This window comes from Camellia sinensis, chromosome 11 (genome assembly GCF_055761805.1).
Source record: "Camellia sinensis isolate YWXY chromosome 11, ASM5576180v1, whole genome shotgun sequence".
Classification (NCBI taxonomy): Eukaryota; Viridiplantae; Streptophyta; class Magnoliopsida; order Ericales; family Theaceae; genus Camellia; species Camellia sinensis.
In genome coordinates, this window is record NC_138971.1 from 133,531,319 (window position 1) to 133,545,868 (window position 14,550).

The 14,550-nt window shown below is 32.1% G+C and overlaps 1 protein-coding gene across 1 annotated transcript; it reads left to right on the top strand.

Annotated features, from left to right (window-relative positions):
* Window positions 1-5,234: 5,234 nt before the first annotated feature.
* On the top strand, window positions 5,235-7,112 carry LOC114308219 (zinc finger CCCH domain-containing protein 20). The gene has a single exon (XM_028253764.2). It carries the CDS (start codon window positions 5,575-5,577, stop codon window positions 6,682-6,684), a length of 1,110 nt encoding a protein of 369 aa, XP_028109565.2. The 5' UTR covers window positions 5,235-5,574; the 3' UTR covers window positions 6,685-7,112.
* The last annotated feature ends 7,438 nt before the right edge of the window (window positions 7,113-14,550 follow it).

Below are 14,550 nucleotides of genomic sequence, written 5' to 3' on the forward strand. Positions count from 1 at the left end.
ACTTATTTAATCTATTTTACTCTTTTTACTTTTTTTAACCCAATTAAATTAGCCAAATGAAGGTTGAGTGAAGTTAGGATAGAAGCCTTTTTCACAAAAAAAAAAAAGGAACTTTAATATATATATATATATTTATCGATCTTATATTTATACTATTATTTATCTTCTATCAAACACGTGTTTGATGAATTTTCTTTTTGTCACATGATAAATTTTTTTGTCATAAAATAAAAATATATTATTTAAAGGCATAAGTAAAATTTGAATCTAAAACTTTTGATTGTATTAAGAATGCTTTTATCACTTAGACAATATATTAATTATGTCACTAATTTATTTATTATTTTTAATTATTTTTATTTATATAAATTGCATACGTATTACGTGTATCACTTCCTAATATATATTAAGAGTTAATTATTTTAATTAAAAATTTTAATTTTTTTTTAAAAAAAACGTGTATAAATAATAATATAATTGAATAAACGAAAGTGTGAATAGGCCGAACACTTTCTCTTTCTTTTTTGTTTGATAAAGATGCCAACCACCCCTTTGTGAGCTTTTTGATAGGGAGCACAAAACAACCGTAAAACCCAGTAAATGATGTGATTGTTTAGTATTCTTGAAGTATGAATATTGTGGGGATATATTTTTTAAGTATCAACACGTAGTAAGGTGACGTCGACGTGTCAATCGAGGTGCCACGTGTCCTGATCGTGACGCCGAGGTGATCTCGGCAAGGCCGAGGTTATCTCCGAAGATATCGGAATCCGACATAAATGGATAAGGGACAAGAGTCCTAAAATGAAAAGGGAACTTAACCTGGATGAGGGACAAGAGTCCTAAAATGAGAGAAGATTTCAGTTTGTATTAAGATAAGACTCTCAGAGAGTTTATCATAATCTTACTGGGAGTCCAAGATTAGCAGTAATCCTGAGTCCATAGAAGTTAGGTTTCTATTGGGACTAGGTTTATGTTGGCTATAAAAGAGAGGCACTCCCATGGGTCTAAGGTATGCTTTTTAAACTCAAGCTTGTGAGTTGAATAATTGATTATTTTTGAGAGATATACTGACTTGATCGTCGGAGTGTCCCCGGGTGGACGAACCACCGCGGGATTCTTATATTTCTGTTGCAGGTCAGTCAGGTGCCATCTATTCTGCCAGTGCTCTCCAGCTGGTTACTAAGCGGGCAGTGTGGTCAGAAAATCACTCACACAATTTGGCGCCGTCTGTGGGAAAGAAAGAAGAATAGATGATCAATGACGGACAGAAGGATCAGACTGGAGACAACGCTCCTGCTGGGAATGAGAGATCTATCAACCTCAACGTTGAAGGGGACAATAGCAACACAGAAGCTCGTGACCAGAGTCACGGAGTGAAAGACGCCGGCCAGGAAGGTAGCGCACCAAAGACAACAGATCGAAGCGGATACTACAACGAAGATGACCTCCAGATATAGAAGAATAGATACCTGCGGAGGAACGAAGACCCTTCCAGAAGGGATGCAAAGACAGGGGGCATGAGCGCTCCCAAGACGATAACATTCAAGTATAGAAGAACTCATCCTGAGTGAGCAGATTCCGGATTCTAGATCCTGGATCCCAGATCCGAGAAGACATGATCTCAGCCTAGACAAGTAGGCCCGAGAAGACGAGAGCTCAACCTAAGTGAGCAGATCCCGGATTCCAGATCCCGGATCCTAGAAGACATGATCTCGGCCTAGATGAGTAGGTCCGAGAAGAGAAGAGCTCAACCTGAGTGAGCAGATCCAAGATTCTAGCAGACAAGATCTCAGCACTTAAGTCCGAAAAGAGAAGAGCTCAGTGAACAAATCTCAGATCCCAGAAGATAAAAAAGAAAACACACAAGGTTGGACTGCAGTTAGCCACGTTGAAGACCTTTTATAAGGTTCGCAAAAGAGTATGTGGAAGCCATGTAGGGGGCAGAGAGAAGAATAATATGTTTACCACTCGTTGAAATTTGTAGCAATTTACAAGTTGGTTAAACCAAGATGATATTTACCACTTGTTGAAATTTGTAGCAATTTATAAGTTGGTTAAACCGATATGATGTTTACCACTTGTTGAAATTTGTAGCAATTTACAAGTTGGTTAAACCGAGATGATGTTTACCACTTGTTGAAATTTGTAGCAATTTACAAGTTGGTTAAATTGATATGATGTTTACCACTTGTTGAAATTTGTAGCAATTTACAAGTTGGTTAAACCGAGATGATATTTAACACTTGTTGAAATTCTGTGTAAATTTACAAGTTGGTTAAACCGAGATGATATTTAACACTTGTTGAAATTCTGTGTAAATTTACAAGTTGAAGTTAAACCGAGATCATATTTAACACTTGTTGAAATTCTGTGTGAATTTACAAGTTGAAATTAAACCGATGTGATATTTAAACACTTGTTGAAATTCTGTGTGAATTTACAAGTTGAAGTTAAACCGAGGTGATATTTAACACTTGTTGAAATTCTGTGTGAATTTACAAGTTGAAGTTAAATAGAGATCATATTTAACACTTGTTGAAATTCTGTGTGAATTTACAAGTTGAAGTTAAACCGAGATGATGTTTAACACTTGTTGAAATTATGTGTGAATTTACAAATTGAAGTTAAACAGAGATCATATTTAACACTTGTTGAAATTCTGTGTGAATTTACAAGTTGAAGTTAAACCGATGTGATATTTAACACTTGTTGAAATTCTGTGTGAATTTACAAGTTATAATTAAACCGAGGTTATGATAAAGGAAGATGGTTTAACACTTGTTGAAATTCTGTGTGAATTTACAAGTTATAATTAAACTGAGGTTATGATAAAGGAAGATGGTTTAACACTTGTTGAAATTCTGAGAAAAATTTACAAGCCGAAGTTAAGCTGAGGTTATGATAAACGATGATGGTTAAACACTTGTTGAAATTTTTGAGAAAAATTTACAAGTTAAAGTCAAGTTCAAGCAATATCTGCGTACTTACCGAGACTACCAGGTTGTCAAAACTTGAAATATGGAAAACTGAAGTCTTGATAGAAGACATTGAGAAAGTGACAAGTCCTAAGCAACACTTGTGAAAATATTTGTTACAAATTTTTCAAGTGTTAGGACAAGGCCGAGATAAGCAAGATTAGAAGTTGAGACAGAGGTATTTTACCCGAAAAGATTGCACAGTCAAGGTGTACTTTGAAGACATGCAAATTTTTCTAAGTATAGAACCATACAATAGCAGAAAAAAGAAGACATACATTCAAAGAAGAAATCGGAGAAATGCATTTAAAGAAGAAAGAAGGCACTTCGGCCTGAATATTGAAAAATTAATTATTCAGACTACAAAAATGGCACGTCGGCCGGATTAAAAGCATACAAAGACGGACAAAGTACAAGGTACAAGGAGTAAAAGAAGAAAACAAAACTACTCGGCATCAATGGCAGGATATAGAAGACAGTTGGGAAAACTTCTCAGCAGCATTCTCAGCCTCGAGCTTAACATCGATCTCCCGAAGAGTTTGATCAAGGCTCTTCTCGGCGATTGGCACCTCGGAGTTTAAAGCCAGAGGATTGAATGAAAAAAGAGAAAAATAGTCAAGAAGACGACAAAGTTCAAGAATAAAGCCAAGTGCACAGGCACTAAGTAAGTCTGTGAAGAACAAGAAAGTAATGACCCAGACACGATGCTAACAACAGAAAGCGGATATGATAAGAACAGTGCCAGGCATTCAAACAATTCAAAACTTGGAAACAGATGAAAATAGAAGGCAGCAGATGGCAAGTAAACAGATTCAGAAGAATTATAAAAAGATTGAGCTTAATAGTAAGTACAGAATTTATGAACCTACCAAGTGAAATGAACAACTGGAAATCGGGAACTCACCAGAGAGTGTGAGTGGAGCAGTTGCAAAGCTCTTGGAGTTTACGAATTAATGGAACCAGAACCTCGGTTAGGAGGTGCGATTTCAAGCAGCTTGGAAAGCATGAAACTTGATTCTTGACACCAGTGGACAGTAAAGCCCAGGGAACTTTGAGGTCGGCGAGTTTGATCTCGGACAGAGGGGCACAGATGAACGAACAGTGTAGGTTCCATCACCTCAGAATGCCGAGGTAATAAAACCTAGGGGCAATTGTGAGGATATATTTTTTGAGTAGCAACACGTGGCAAGGTGACGCTGACGTGTCAGCCGAGGTGGCACGTGTCTTGGTCGTGACGCCGAGGTTATCTCCGAAGATATCGGAATCCGAGATAAGTGGATAAGGGACAAGAGTCCTAGAATGAAAAGGGAACTTAACTTGGATGAGGGACAAGAGTCCTAAAATGAGAGAAGACTTCAGTTTGTATTAAGATAAGACTCTTAGAGAGTTTATCCTAATCTTACTGGGAGTCCAAGATTAGCAGTAATCCTGAGTCCATAGAAGTTAGGCTTCTATTGGGACTAGGTTTATGTTGGCTATAAAAGAGAAACACCCTCATGGGTCTAAGGTATGCTTTTTAGGCTCAAGCTTGTGAATTGAAGAATTGATTATCTTTGAGAGATATACTGACTTGATCGTCGGAGTGCCCCCGGGTGGACGAACCACCACAGGATTCTTATATTTCTGTTGCAGGTCAGTCAGGTGCCATCTATTCTGCCAGTGCTCTCCAGCTGGTCACTAAGCGGGCAGTGTGGTCAGAAAATCACTCACACAGATACTTAGGTCAAGTTTGGCATATTTTAAATAATTTATCTTTTTATTTTTTTCATCACATCACATCTCTACTTTTCTGCACATCTTTTTGTAAAAAGATAAAAAGTACACTTATTTAGGTCATCCCAAACAACCCCTTAATGTTTTATAATGTTTTAATTGGTAGAAAAGAGTAGAAGTCTACTATTTATGTTAGGGATGAGAAATAATATGAAACTAAATAATTGATGATTGACTTGGAATATACTCACGTGATATTCCAAAATTATTAAATAATTTTCCATAAAGTAAATACTCATTCATTTCAAAAGATTATTTTTTTTAAGTATTTAATTTTTTTATAGTATAATTATTAAAATTTAAAATTATTAATTTTTTAAAACTGTATTTTACTAATATAATTATTACACTTTAAAAATATTAATATTAATGAATTTAAAATAAAGACAAAATAAGAAATTTAGGTTATTTTAATCCGTAATTTTTAAAAATAAATTAATATTTTAAAATAATAAAAAAATAATATAAGAGACTAATATTATCAGATAGATAGAGTCCTATTCAAAAAATGAAAATAACCTCCCCCAAAAAACAAAGAGAAAAAGAAAAAGAAAAAGAAGAAGAAAAAAAAAAATCATCTAAAAAGGTCGCCATTTAAAGCTGACCCAAACGAGCCCTTAGTAGTACACCTCCCAATTCGATAAGTGTGATTGAGTAAAAACTACAGTCACCAGCTGTGAAGTTTCGTACGTGACGGCCACTCTATTCCAATTTAATGCAAATTGCAATATGAAGAGTTCAAAACCAAGGGGACCCATAAACCCAACCACAGTTCCACAATGACTTAACCACGGTTAAAAAGGCAGTTATATTCTCCACCCCCATGCCTTCTCTCACTTCACGTCCGAAACAAAGACGAGAGAGGACGACGACGACGATGATGATGATGATGATCAACAACGGCGATACTACTCGTTCAAATCCGACCGTCCAAGTACCCCCATGGACCCACATAGACGATCCTACGGTCAACATGCCCTCACCCTTCTCATCAATCACCAGCAATGATACTCCCACCACCTTCGACGCCGTGACGGCGGCTCTCCGCCGCTACCTTCCGTCGAACACCGCCGATTTTCACGGCGAGGACTGTGACATTCCGGTGGACGCGTTCGCATGCGATCACTTCCGTATGTTCGAGTTCAAGGTGAGGAAGTGTGCTCGAGGTAGGTCCCACGACTGGACGGAGTGTCCGTACGCACATCCCGGTGAGAAGGCTCGCCGCAGAGACCCCCGGAAGTTTCACTACTCCGGCACCGCCTGCACCGAGTTTCGCAAAGGTCAGTGTGTCAAGGGCGACTCGTGCGAGTTCGCTCACGGCGTATTTGAGTGCTGGCTCCACCCTGCTCGCTATCGTACGCAGCCTTGTAAGGACGGTACGCAGTGTCGCCGCCGAGTCTGTTTCTTCGCTCACACTCCTGACCAGCTTCGTGTCTTGCCTACTAGTCCTCGAATGAGTGATTCGTTCGATGGGTCTGCGGGTCGACTCGGTTTCGATTCGTATTTGGCTAATGGGTCTCCGCCCGTGTCGCCGCCGTCTGACTCGCCACCCATGTCGCCGAACTCGGTGAGTGAACTCGCTGCTTCTATGAGGAGTCTGCAGATTGGGAAGGTGAATATAAACATGAGTCAGCCTGCTTTTGGTTTTCAAATTGGTTCTGGGTTTTGCTCGCCCCGAAGTCCGTCTACTCTCCGACCCGCTTTCCGAAGCCTACCCACCACTCCGACTCAGACAGTGACTCGGTCCGGACTCGGTGTGTTTGATCTCTGGGAACAGACCTGTGAGGAGGAGCCTGTAATGGAGAGGGTAGAGTCTGGGAGAGGCGTCCGTGCAAAAATATACGCCAAACTCAGCAAGGAAAACTCACTCGGCCGAGTCGACTCGGCTGGTCCGGGTCCGGATATCGGGTGGGTTTCTGAACTGATTAACTGACTCGTGACCTCTATGGATCCGATTTGATTGATTGTTTTGCGCAAATGGGTACGGGCCATTGCCGTTTCGGATCTTCTGGCTGACTTTGTGAATATTAAGACGTTTAAGCGAAGATTAATTGTACATTAATCTATGTATTGTAAATACGCTTTCAGAAGCAAGAGATTAGGGATTAATCTCTTTTTTGTGGTGCTTTAATTTTTGGAAGAAAAAAAAATGGAAATTCAAGTATGTATATGAACATGAATATGGATTTTTGTTGAGGGGGGGGGGGACTGCAGGAGAAACGGTGTGGTGTTTTGTTGGTTGAATTATTATTTGGGTTCTCATGAATCGTATTTTTCTCGAATTTTCTTGTCTAATTTTCTTGAGAAAGTGATAAATCTTTGTAAACTGTTAATCAATATAATATATTTCCATTTATGTTATCTTTACTGTTCCATGAAACCTTCTCTGATTAAAGAATCCAATGCTCTTGCTATTCGACTCGCCATTTCCAAATTTTGGGAGCTCTGGTGGTGGAGAGCTGCCAAAGAAACAGTAATGATGAGAACATTCAATTTTATTGATGTGACAATAAAAATAAAAAATTTATAAAATTACAAATCAAAATATCAAATCATAATAATAAGGTAGGGTCTACTTTAAAGCTCTCTCTAGTTCTTTATTTAAAGGTCGGAAATAAAAAAATAAAAAAAAATACAAAATTACAAGTGAGTTCTTCATTCAAAGGTCGGAAATAAAAAAATTACAAAATTATAAACTAAAATATCAAATCGTAAAGTAAGATCTACTCTTAAGTTCTTCATTTAAAGTTGTGCAATATTTTTGCCAAAGAATTGGTAGTGGTATATTTTTAATAGTTTAATAGTTTATTTGAGTTATATTATATATATATATATATATATATTTAAAAAAATCAATAAGTTTGTTTTGAGATAATTTAAAAAGTTAATTTTTAACCTATTTTAAATTATATCATTTTTTATATTTTTTATACATAAAAAAAATTTAAAAAATCAAAGCATTAACTTTTAACTAATTTCTCAAATCATCACTTTCTTTCCGAGTTTGGCTAATTTGCCAAAGCTTTGGTTAGATATTTGTGTCCAGATCAGACCATTTTTAGAAGGAGATATTATTCATTGTCTCGGGGCTTTTACACTCACCATTATTAGTTGAAATAATAGATCCACTACAAAGACAAGTGGACAAATTGTTCAAACATAAAAGCAGAGCAAGTTTCTCCGGCAATGAATAATTTCTCTTATAGAAGGGACAAGTACACTGACACGTGTCAGTATAATAAACAAATGAAAAGATTATAATTATAATTATTAATATTTATAATATTTTTATAATTAATTTTTCTTGATTTCACCATTAACTTATTTTCCTTTTCTAAAAATACCAAATTTGTTCGTACACATCCAAAAAAATAACATCAATACAAAACAATTATGAAAGCAAAACAATTGAAGCAAAAAATTTATATTGATACTATTTTTATAATTCAACTAAATAAAAATATTATAATTATAATTATTAATGTTTATAATATTTTTTATTTCTCTGTGATTAATGTTTATAATATTTCAATTATAAAAATACCAAATTTGTTTGTACTTGTCCAAAAGGATAATATCAATATAAATTTTATCAACTATATACTTTAAGCAAAAAGTTAAAAGTCTATTATAAGTTATTATATTACTATTTTTATTTTTCTGAATTTTTTTTCATAAAAAATTATTAAAATAATTTGCTCTCAAAGGAGTTCAAAATAATTATAAAAGCAAAACAATAGAAGTACAAACATTTATATTGATACTATTTTTGTAATTCAATTATTTTGTATTGATATTATCTTTATGATAGAATTTCACATAAAAAATTGTGAGGAAAAAAAAAAAAAGTTTGTATCATTGTTAAAACATAATATATTGACACTATTTATATCGCAACATTATATCAAAAAGTGTATCTAAAATGAATAATATTAGGGATCATGAAAAAAATATCATGAAATGTTTCATGAAGATTTCTCATCTTTTGATTAGTATGTGGTGTTTTTTTGTATGTATAATCTAACGATTGAAAATCTTTCATAATCATTTTTATGATATTTTTTCATGATACCTAACATTATTGATCTATAATTGATCTTCTATGGAAGTGTGGTGCTATTTTTTTCCGACATCAAACAGATTGCCCAGCGTTTGAACTTTGCTGTTTTCTTGGAGTCCTAGAGCAGCAAACAAAGCAGTGCATTGGGTGGCCAGGCTTCTCTCAGGAATGCTCTTCCCCTATTCTAGATTTCTTTTCCTTCTTTGGCTCTTGCTGCGTTCATAAGGATGGCCTGGGTTTGTTTTGTTTGGGTGTGTTCCTGTTTGTTTTCATCTGATCAAAAAAAATAAAATAAAAAATCTCTGTCAAAAGAAGCCAAAATTATTGTTTGATATTTTGAGGGGAAAAAAATATTTCGGCTATCTTCTTCTTCTTTTTTTTTTTTTTTTTGATTAATTGATAAAAGAGTAATTACAAATATAAAAAATATTTACATCATCAAGTAGATTAGTAGTTCACAATAACTAAAAAGTTTAAAAAAAATCTAATACAATATATCAAATCCACCAAAACCAAGCTTATCCGGCAAATAACTCATCACCACAACCTCCATAATAGATAAGAAATAAGTAACTATCACAAAACGGTATGACTCTTCTCCATAAAAATTGAATTCGAAACTTCATACCATAAAGAGTGCTACACAACCATTAATTATAGGGACATTTACACACATATCCTAATTCATAAACTTATCCTTCATAAAATTTTAATTAAGATTTTTTGGACTTTCAAATTTCATTAAATTTTTAATAATCGGAATTGCCTTTAAAACAATGATTGTTCATCATTTATGATTATTTATAAAGGAGTATAATGATTTGACATTTATTTTGATTTTCAAAACTTTCAAATTGAAAAACTAAAAAAAATTATATGAAAAAAAAAACTCATTTTTTTTTTTGAAAAAATTAAAAAAATTGAATTATTTTTTTTTGTAAAACTGAAAATTTTTGTATCTACAAAAGAGTACGATGATAGAACACTGATGTGCAAAACTAAAAAAAAAAACTTTAAAATGAAAAAATTGATAATGTTTTCATTTTTCAAACTAAAAAAAAAAAAACTGTTAATGTTCTTGATTTTATTGGATAGTTGAATCAAACCAATAAGTAGAAGGGCAAAAACGTTTAATCTCATTCTCTGTTTTTTTATCAGTTAGTGGAACAATTATCTGAAACATTACTTACAAAATTGATAATGTTATTAGTTTTAAAAAGAGAAAATTAGTCTAAGGTCTCTTTCCCATTTTTAGTAATGAAAGTGATCCACAATATTATCTTATAATGTCAAGGTCTCTCAACCCCAAACCCATATTTTACATTGAAATTTGACTAACTCAAATCAACTCACCGATCTCGATCTCATCATCATCATGCGCTATGCGTAATCATCCTCTGTTTTGATTTCCTACCTCTTCGCTTCTTCATCTTCTCTCTTGTTCTTGTGTGTCGTGAACATAGACCAAATCGACGAGTTGTTTCGATTTCTTGGCGCCAGATGCTTGTTGCTGACTCCGACGAATTGAGAACAAAATAACAGAATCGTGACGGATCGAGAGCGCCGAAACGAAGGCTCAGTCTCTCTCTCTCTCTCTATATATATATATATCTCTTAAAGTCTTTTTATGTGTAACTGTGCATATAGAGAGAGAGAGGAAGCACTAGTTGTTTCTCTTTGAATCTTCTATAAAATCTTAATACCAGAGATCTTAAATATTATGAAAATATTAGATGTTCTTTATGCTATAAAATCTTAATACCGGGGATCTTAAAAAAAAAACTCTCCTTTTTAAAAAATTGAGAAAAATTGATAATATTATCAGTTTTACTAAATAGAACTTGTTGGTTCAACTTTTTTTAAGCAAAATCTGAGCTATCATAACATTTGTAAATAGAACTTTTAAATAATTAACTCCTAATTATATCCCAACATTGTGGAGTTGGATTCGAATTACTCTTTTGACCTATAGGTTGAATTTGGCAAAATTTTATTCAAGTATAATTTCCATTGCATAGATCTAATGTGGATTCGGTTCATTAAGGGGGAAATAATAAATTAGTGGTATTTTTAAAAAAATATGTATAAATTCATAATAAATTTTACACACTTTAATGTTAAAATCACAAATTTTTTCTTGAAATCATAATTATTTTAGAAAAAAATATTGATTTGTAAATTCTCGTTCATTAAAGCCCCCTGCAAGCAAATCTTATGACAAACACCTCTCCATGGTGTGTATCATATGTATCTTATCACAAATGACGTAATTTTATTACAAAATTTCGTAATATCAATCACAAAGTGCGTAATCTCACCACAAATTATCATAACAAAATATCCAAAATTTTGTAGTTCATGTAACTAAAGTTTGTGTTTTGGTTAGGATATTTTTTGCTACATTAATTTGTGACAATGTTTTGCATTTTGTGATTGATGTTATGAAATTTTGTGATAAAATTATGCCAAGTTGTGGTAGCGTGCATTTGATACACACCCTTGGAGGGGTGTTTACGCTAATCTGAAGTAAAGGTTGTTGCCTAGCGTTAAACAAACATGTTAAGCAGCATCAGCCGACAAATTATGAGAATATCTGAAGTCAAATATTAAAGTTTTGGCTCAAAAGTGGAGCAGATAAGGCGGTGATAGTCGAATTGATGATGCAAACATCAAATCTAAGTTAAGGATTAGAGAGAGCTGAGAGAGATAAGAACGAGATCAAAGAGATGGGGGAACCACTGTAGTCTCTCTCTCCTCTTGCAGAAAATTCTAAGAGGGATTTTTAGTGTGAGAACTTAAATGTGATTAATTTTTTTTAAAAAATGATATTTTTATTCAAAAATTTTGACCAATTTTCTTACTTAGGTTAAAATTTATTGTAATAAGGTTATTACCGTTTGTTGGCATTCAACTAAAAAGTTATATTTTTAATTTTTTTTTTTTAAGTGATTTTTTTTTTTTAAATCGTGTCAAATGTATTATTTTTGTAGTTTTTGTTTTATTTTTTGTTAATATTCTGGGAAAGAAGTTAGAGTTGTTAGTTTGTTAGTAAATTTAATGTATAGAAGTGTACCACTTAAAGGGGCCAGCGCTGGTCTATCAACTTGAACTCCTGACATTTCCTCAATGCACCTTAAGGTGTAAATACATGCCAACTTACCACAAGGGTAGGGATGTAAAAAAAACCTAAAAAATTGACCAAACAGATTGAATCGGATCAAACCAGCTGTATTTAGTCTGCTTTTAATAAGAATCAATCTATGCGATTATTAAATTTGATTTTTTTCAATTTTCGATTCAATATCAGTTCAAGCACCTCCTGAACTGAACAAAATCGAACCGATCGCTTCAACGTATATTGTATTTATAATATAATCATATTAATGAGTATAATAAATTATTAACCTTATCATATTTATAATCTAAGTTTGTAAACTTTTATTATATATAATCTTAATTTTAATTCATTATTCTTGAAACCTTAATATTTTTTAACTTTTTTTAAAAAAATTTTATAATATTTTTTAATCTAGAAATCAAAAAGTATTTATTAAATGAATGGATTGTATATGTTTGAAATAGTAAATAAATAACTAATTTAATATTTTTATATAGATTAGTGATTGTATTTAAAAGTGGCTCAAGTTTAAAAGATTCTATACCGATAAAACCATATCGAACCGGACCGTTTCAATCGATTTGGTTCGGTGCAATTTGATAGGAGAAGTAGTTTGTATTGCTGTTCAAAATAATAAAACCAACATTATTGATTCAGTGAAAATTTTTACCTAAATACCGACCGTACTGAACGCTTACATCCCTACACGAGCATTGGCTATTTTTGAAATTCATCAAGTATAGAATAATATATAAAGTAAAAAAAGAAAAAAAAAATTGAAAATATAAAAAAATACTGAAGACACAAAAAACAAAAAATAAGGTCATTTTTTTTTTTACTTTCTTACTTTTTTTTTGTAGAGGAAAATTTAAAAGTCTAGATTATTCTATTTTTTTTTTTTTTTATAAATGAAATTCAGTTAAAAAAAAAATACTATTAAAAAACTTATCTCAAACACCACTAATAGAAGCAAACATATAACTTATTTTAGAAACATATGAGATTAGATTCTGGGTAGTGGGTTTATTAATCTAATATTATTATTAAGGTATGAGATTAGATGATGTGTGACATGGAAGTTGAAGTGATAAACCAGTCCTTATCTTTAACTATAAAGAATAGTAAGTAATGCTCTCCGTTTAATTCTTTAATCCAAATCTCAAGATTGTGAAAGTTTTGAAGCGACGCCACACGGTCAAGGTGGGTGCTAGTTACACCTCAAAAAATCTGTGAACTAGTTTTTAAAATTTGTTTGGCGGTAGGTTTAATAATTTTTTGATTAAAATATGAGATAAAAAATAATATATTTAAAATAATTTTTTAATTTTTAAAAAAAATGTAAAAACAATAAATAAAATGAAATAAAATAATTGTATAATTTTTTTCACTTTTAACTCTTTTTTTATTATTATTTATTTTTATATTTTTTATGACTTTTAATGTTAAGTCGACCCACAAAAAAAGAAAAACTGACTAGGTTTAGCCTGTGAATAGGCTTGGACGTTATTTTTGCTGGGCGACTTGACCCGCAAGATGCTGTCCTTTAGAGCATCTTTAACGGAGCTTTCAAAATGTTTGTCAAAGTTATAATATAGTAATAGTGATAAAAAATGGGTCTTTAATGACTTATTATTTTACTTATTAAAGATGGCATATGTCATATTTATTCTTAAATTTGGCAAATAAAATAGTAATTGCTAAACATGCCACATCAACAAATATGGACATATTTGCGACTTCAAATTCAATTAAAAAAAAGAATCGAAACAATAGAAAACTAAGTAATTTTTCAAATTTAATTTTTTTATTTAATTTTTCAAATTGAATTATATATTTTTTTCCTTCAAATTTTTCAATTTTTTTTATTTTTTTATATTTATCTAGTCGGGAATAGTATAAATATATATATTTTTTTACAAACAGTTAAAAAAAGGTCATAAAAGACAAAAAATAAACAAAAATAAAATCACAAAAAAACCTATATTCAAACAACACCTACAAATTTGGAAGGAAAGTTGGTTGAGAATTGCCAAAATAGCAAGTGACCATTGAAGCATCATTGCTATAATTTGACAAAATCACATTATTCATTACCAAATTATAATTATTACCAAATTATAACAATAATAATGATATTATAGTAATAACCAATAGAGATGCTCTTAGTTGACATTGTGCACTATATCGGTTCAATTTGAACTTGTGAGTCAATTATAATTTTTATTTGATAATTTAATTGATTTATTTTATAAATTATTGTGTGTATATGTGTAAAAATATATATATGTATACATTCATGAAAAATAAGTATTGGAATTATCAAAATGATAACTATAATAAGTCTATTGACCTGAACGTCTAGTGTTCTTAGGTCATGTTTAATTCACAAAATTAATAGTGAAATATTAATAATCCTATTAAATTAGTGTGGTATTCATTATCCAATTGGATTAATATTCATTGGATTAATAATCACACCCCTATCCCATTACTAATAATCCTACAAATTTGTTGGATTAATTATCCATTAGATTAATTATCCTAAATCAAAATGTTAAAACAAACATAGGATAATTGGGCCCACGAATTAATAATTCTAATCCCATACTCTAATCTACCCA

Bases quoted from the DNA above. Each gene is read 5' to 3' on its own strand.
- LOC114308219 (XM_028253764.2), top strand. From the start codon at position 5,575: ATGCCTTCTCTCACTTCACGTCCGAAACAAAGACGAGAGAGGACGACG.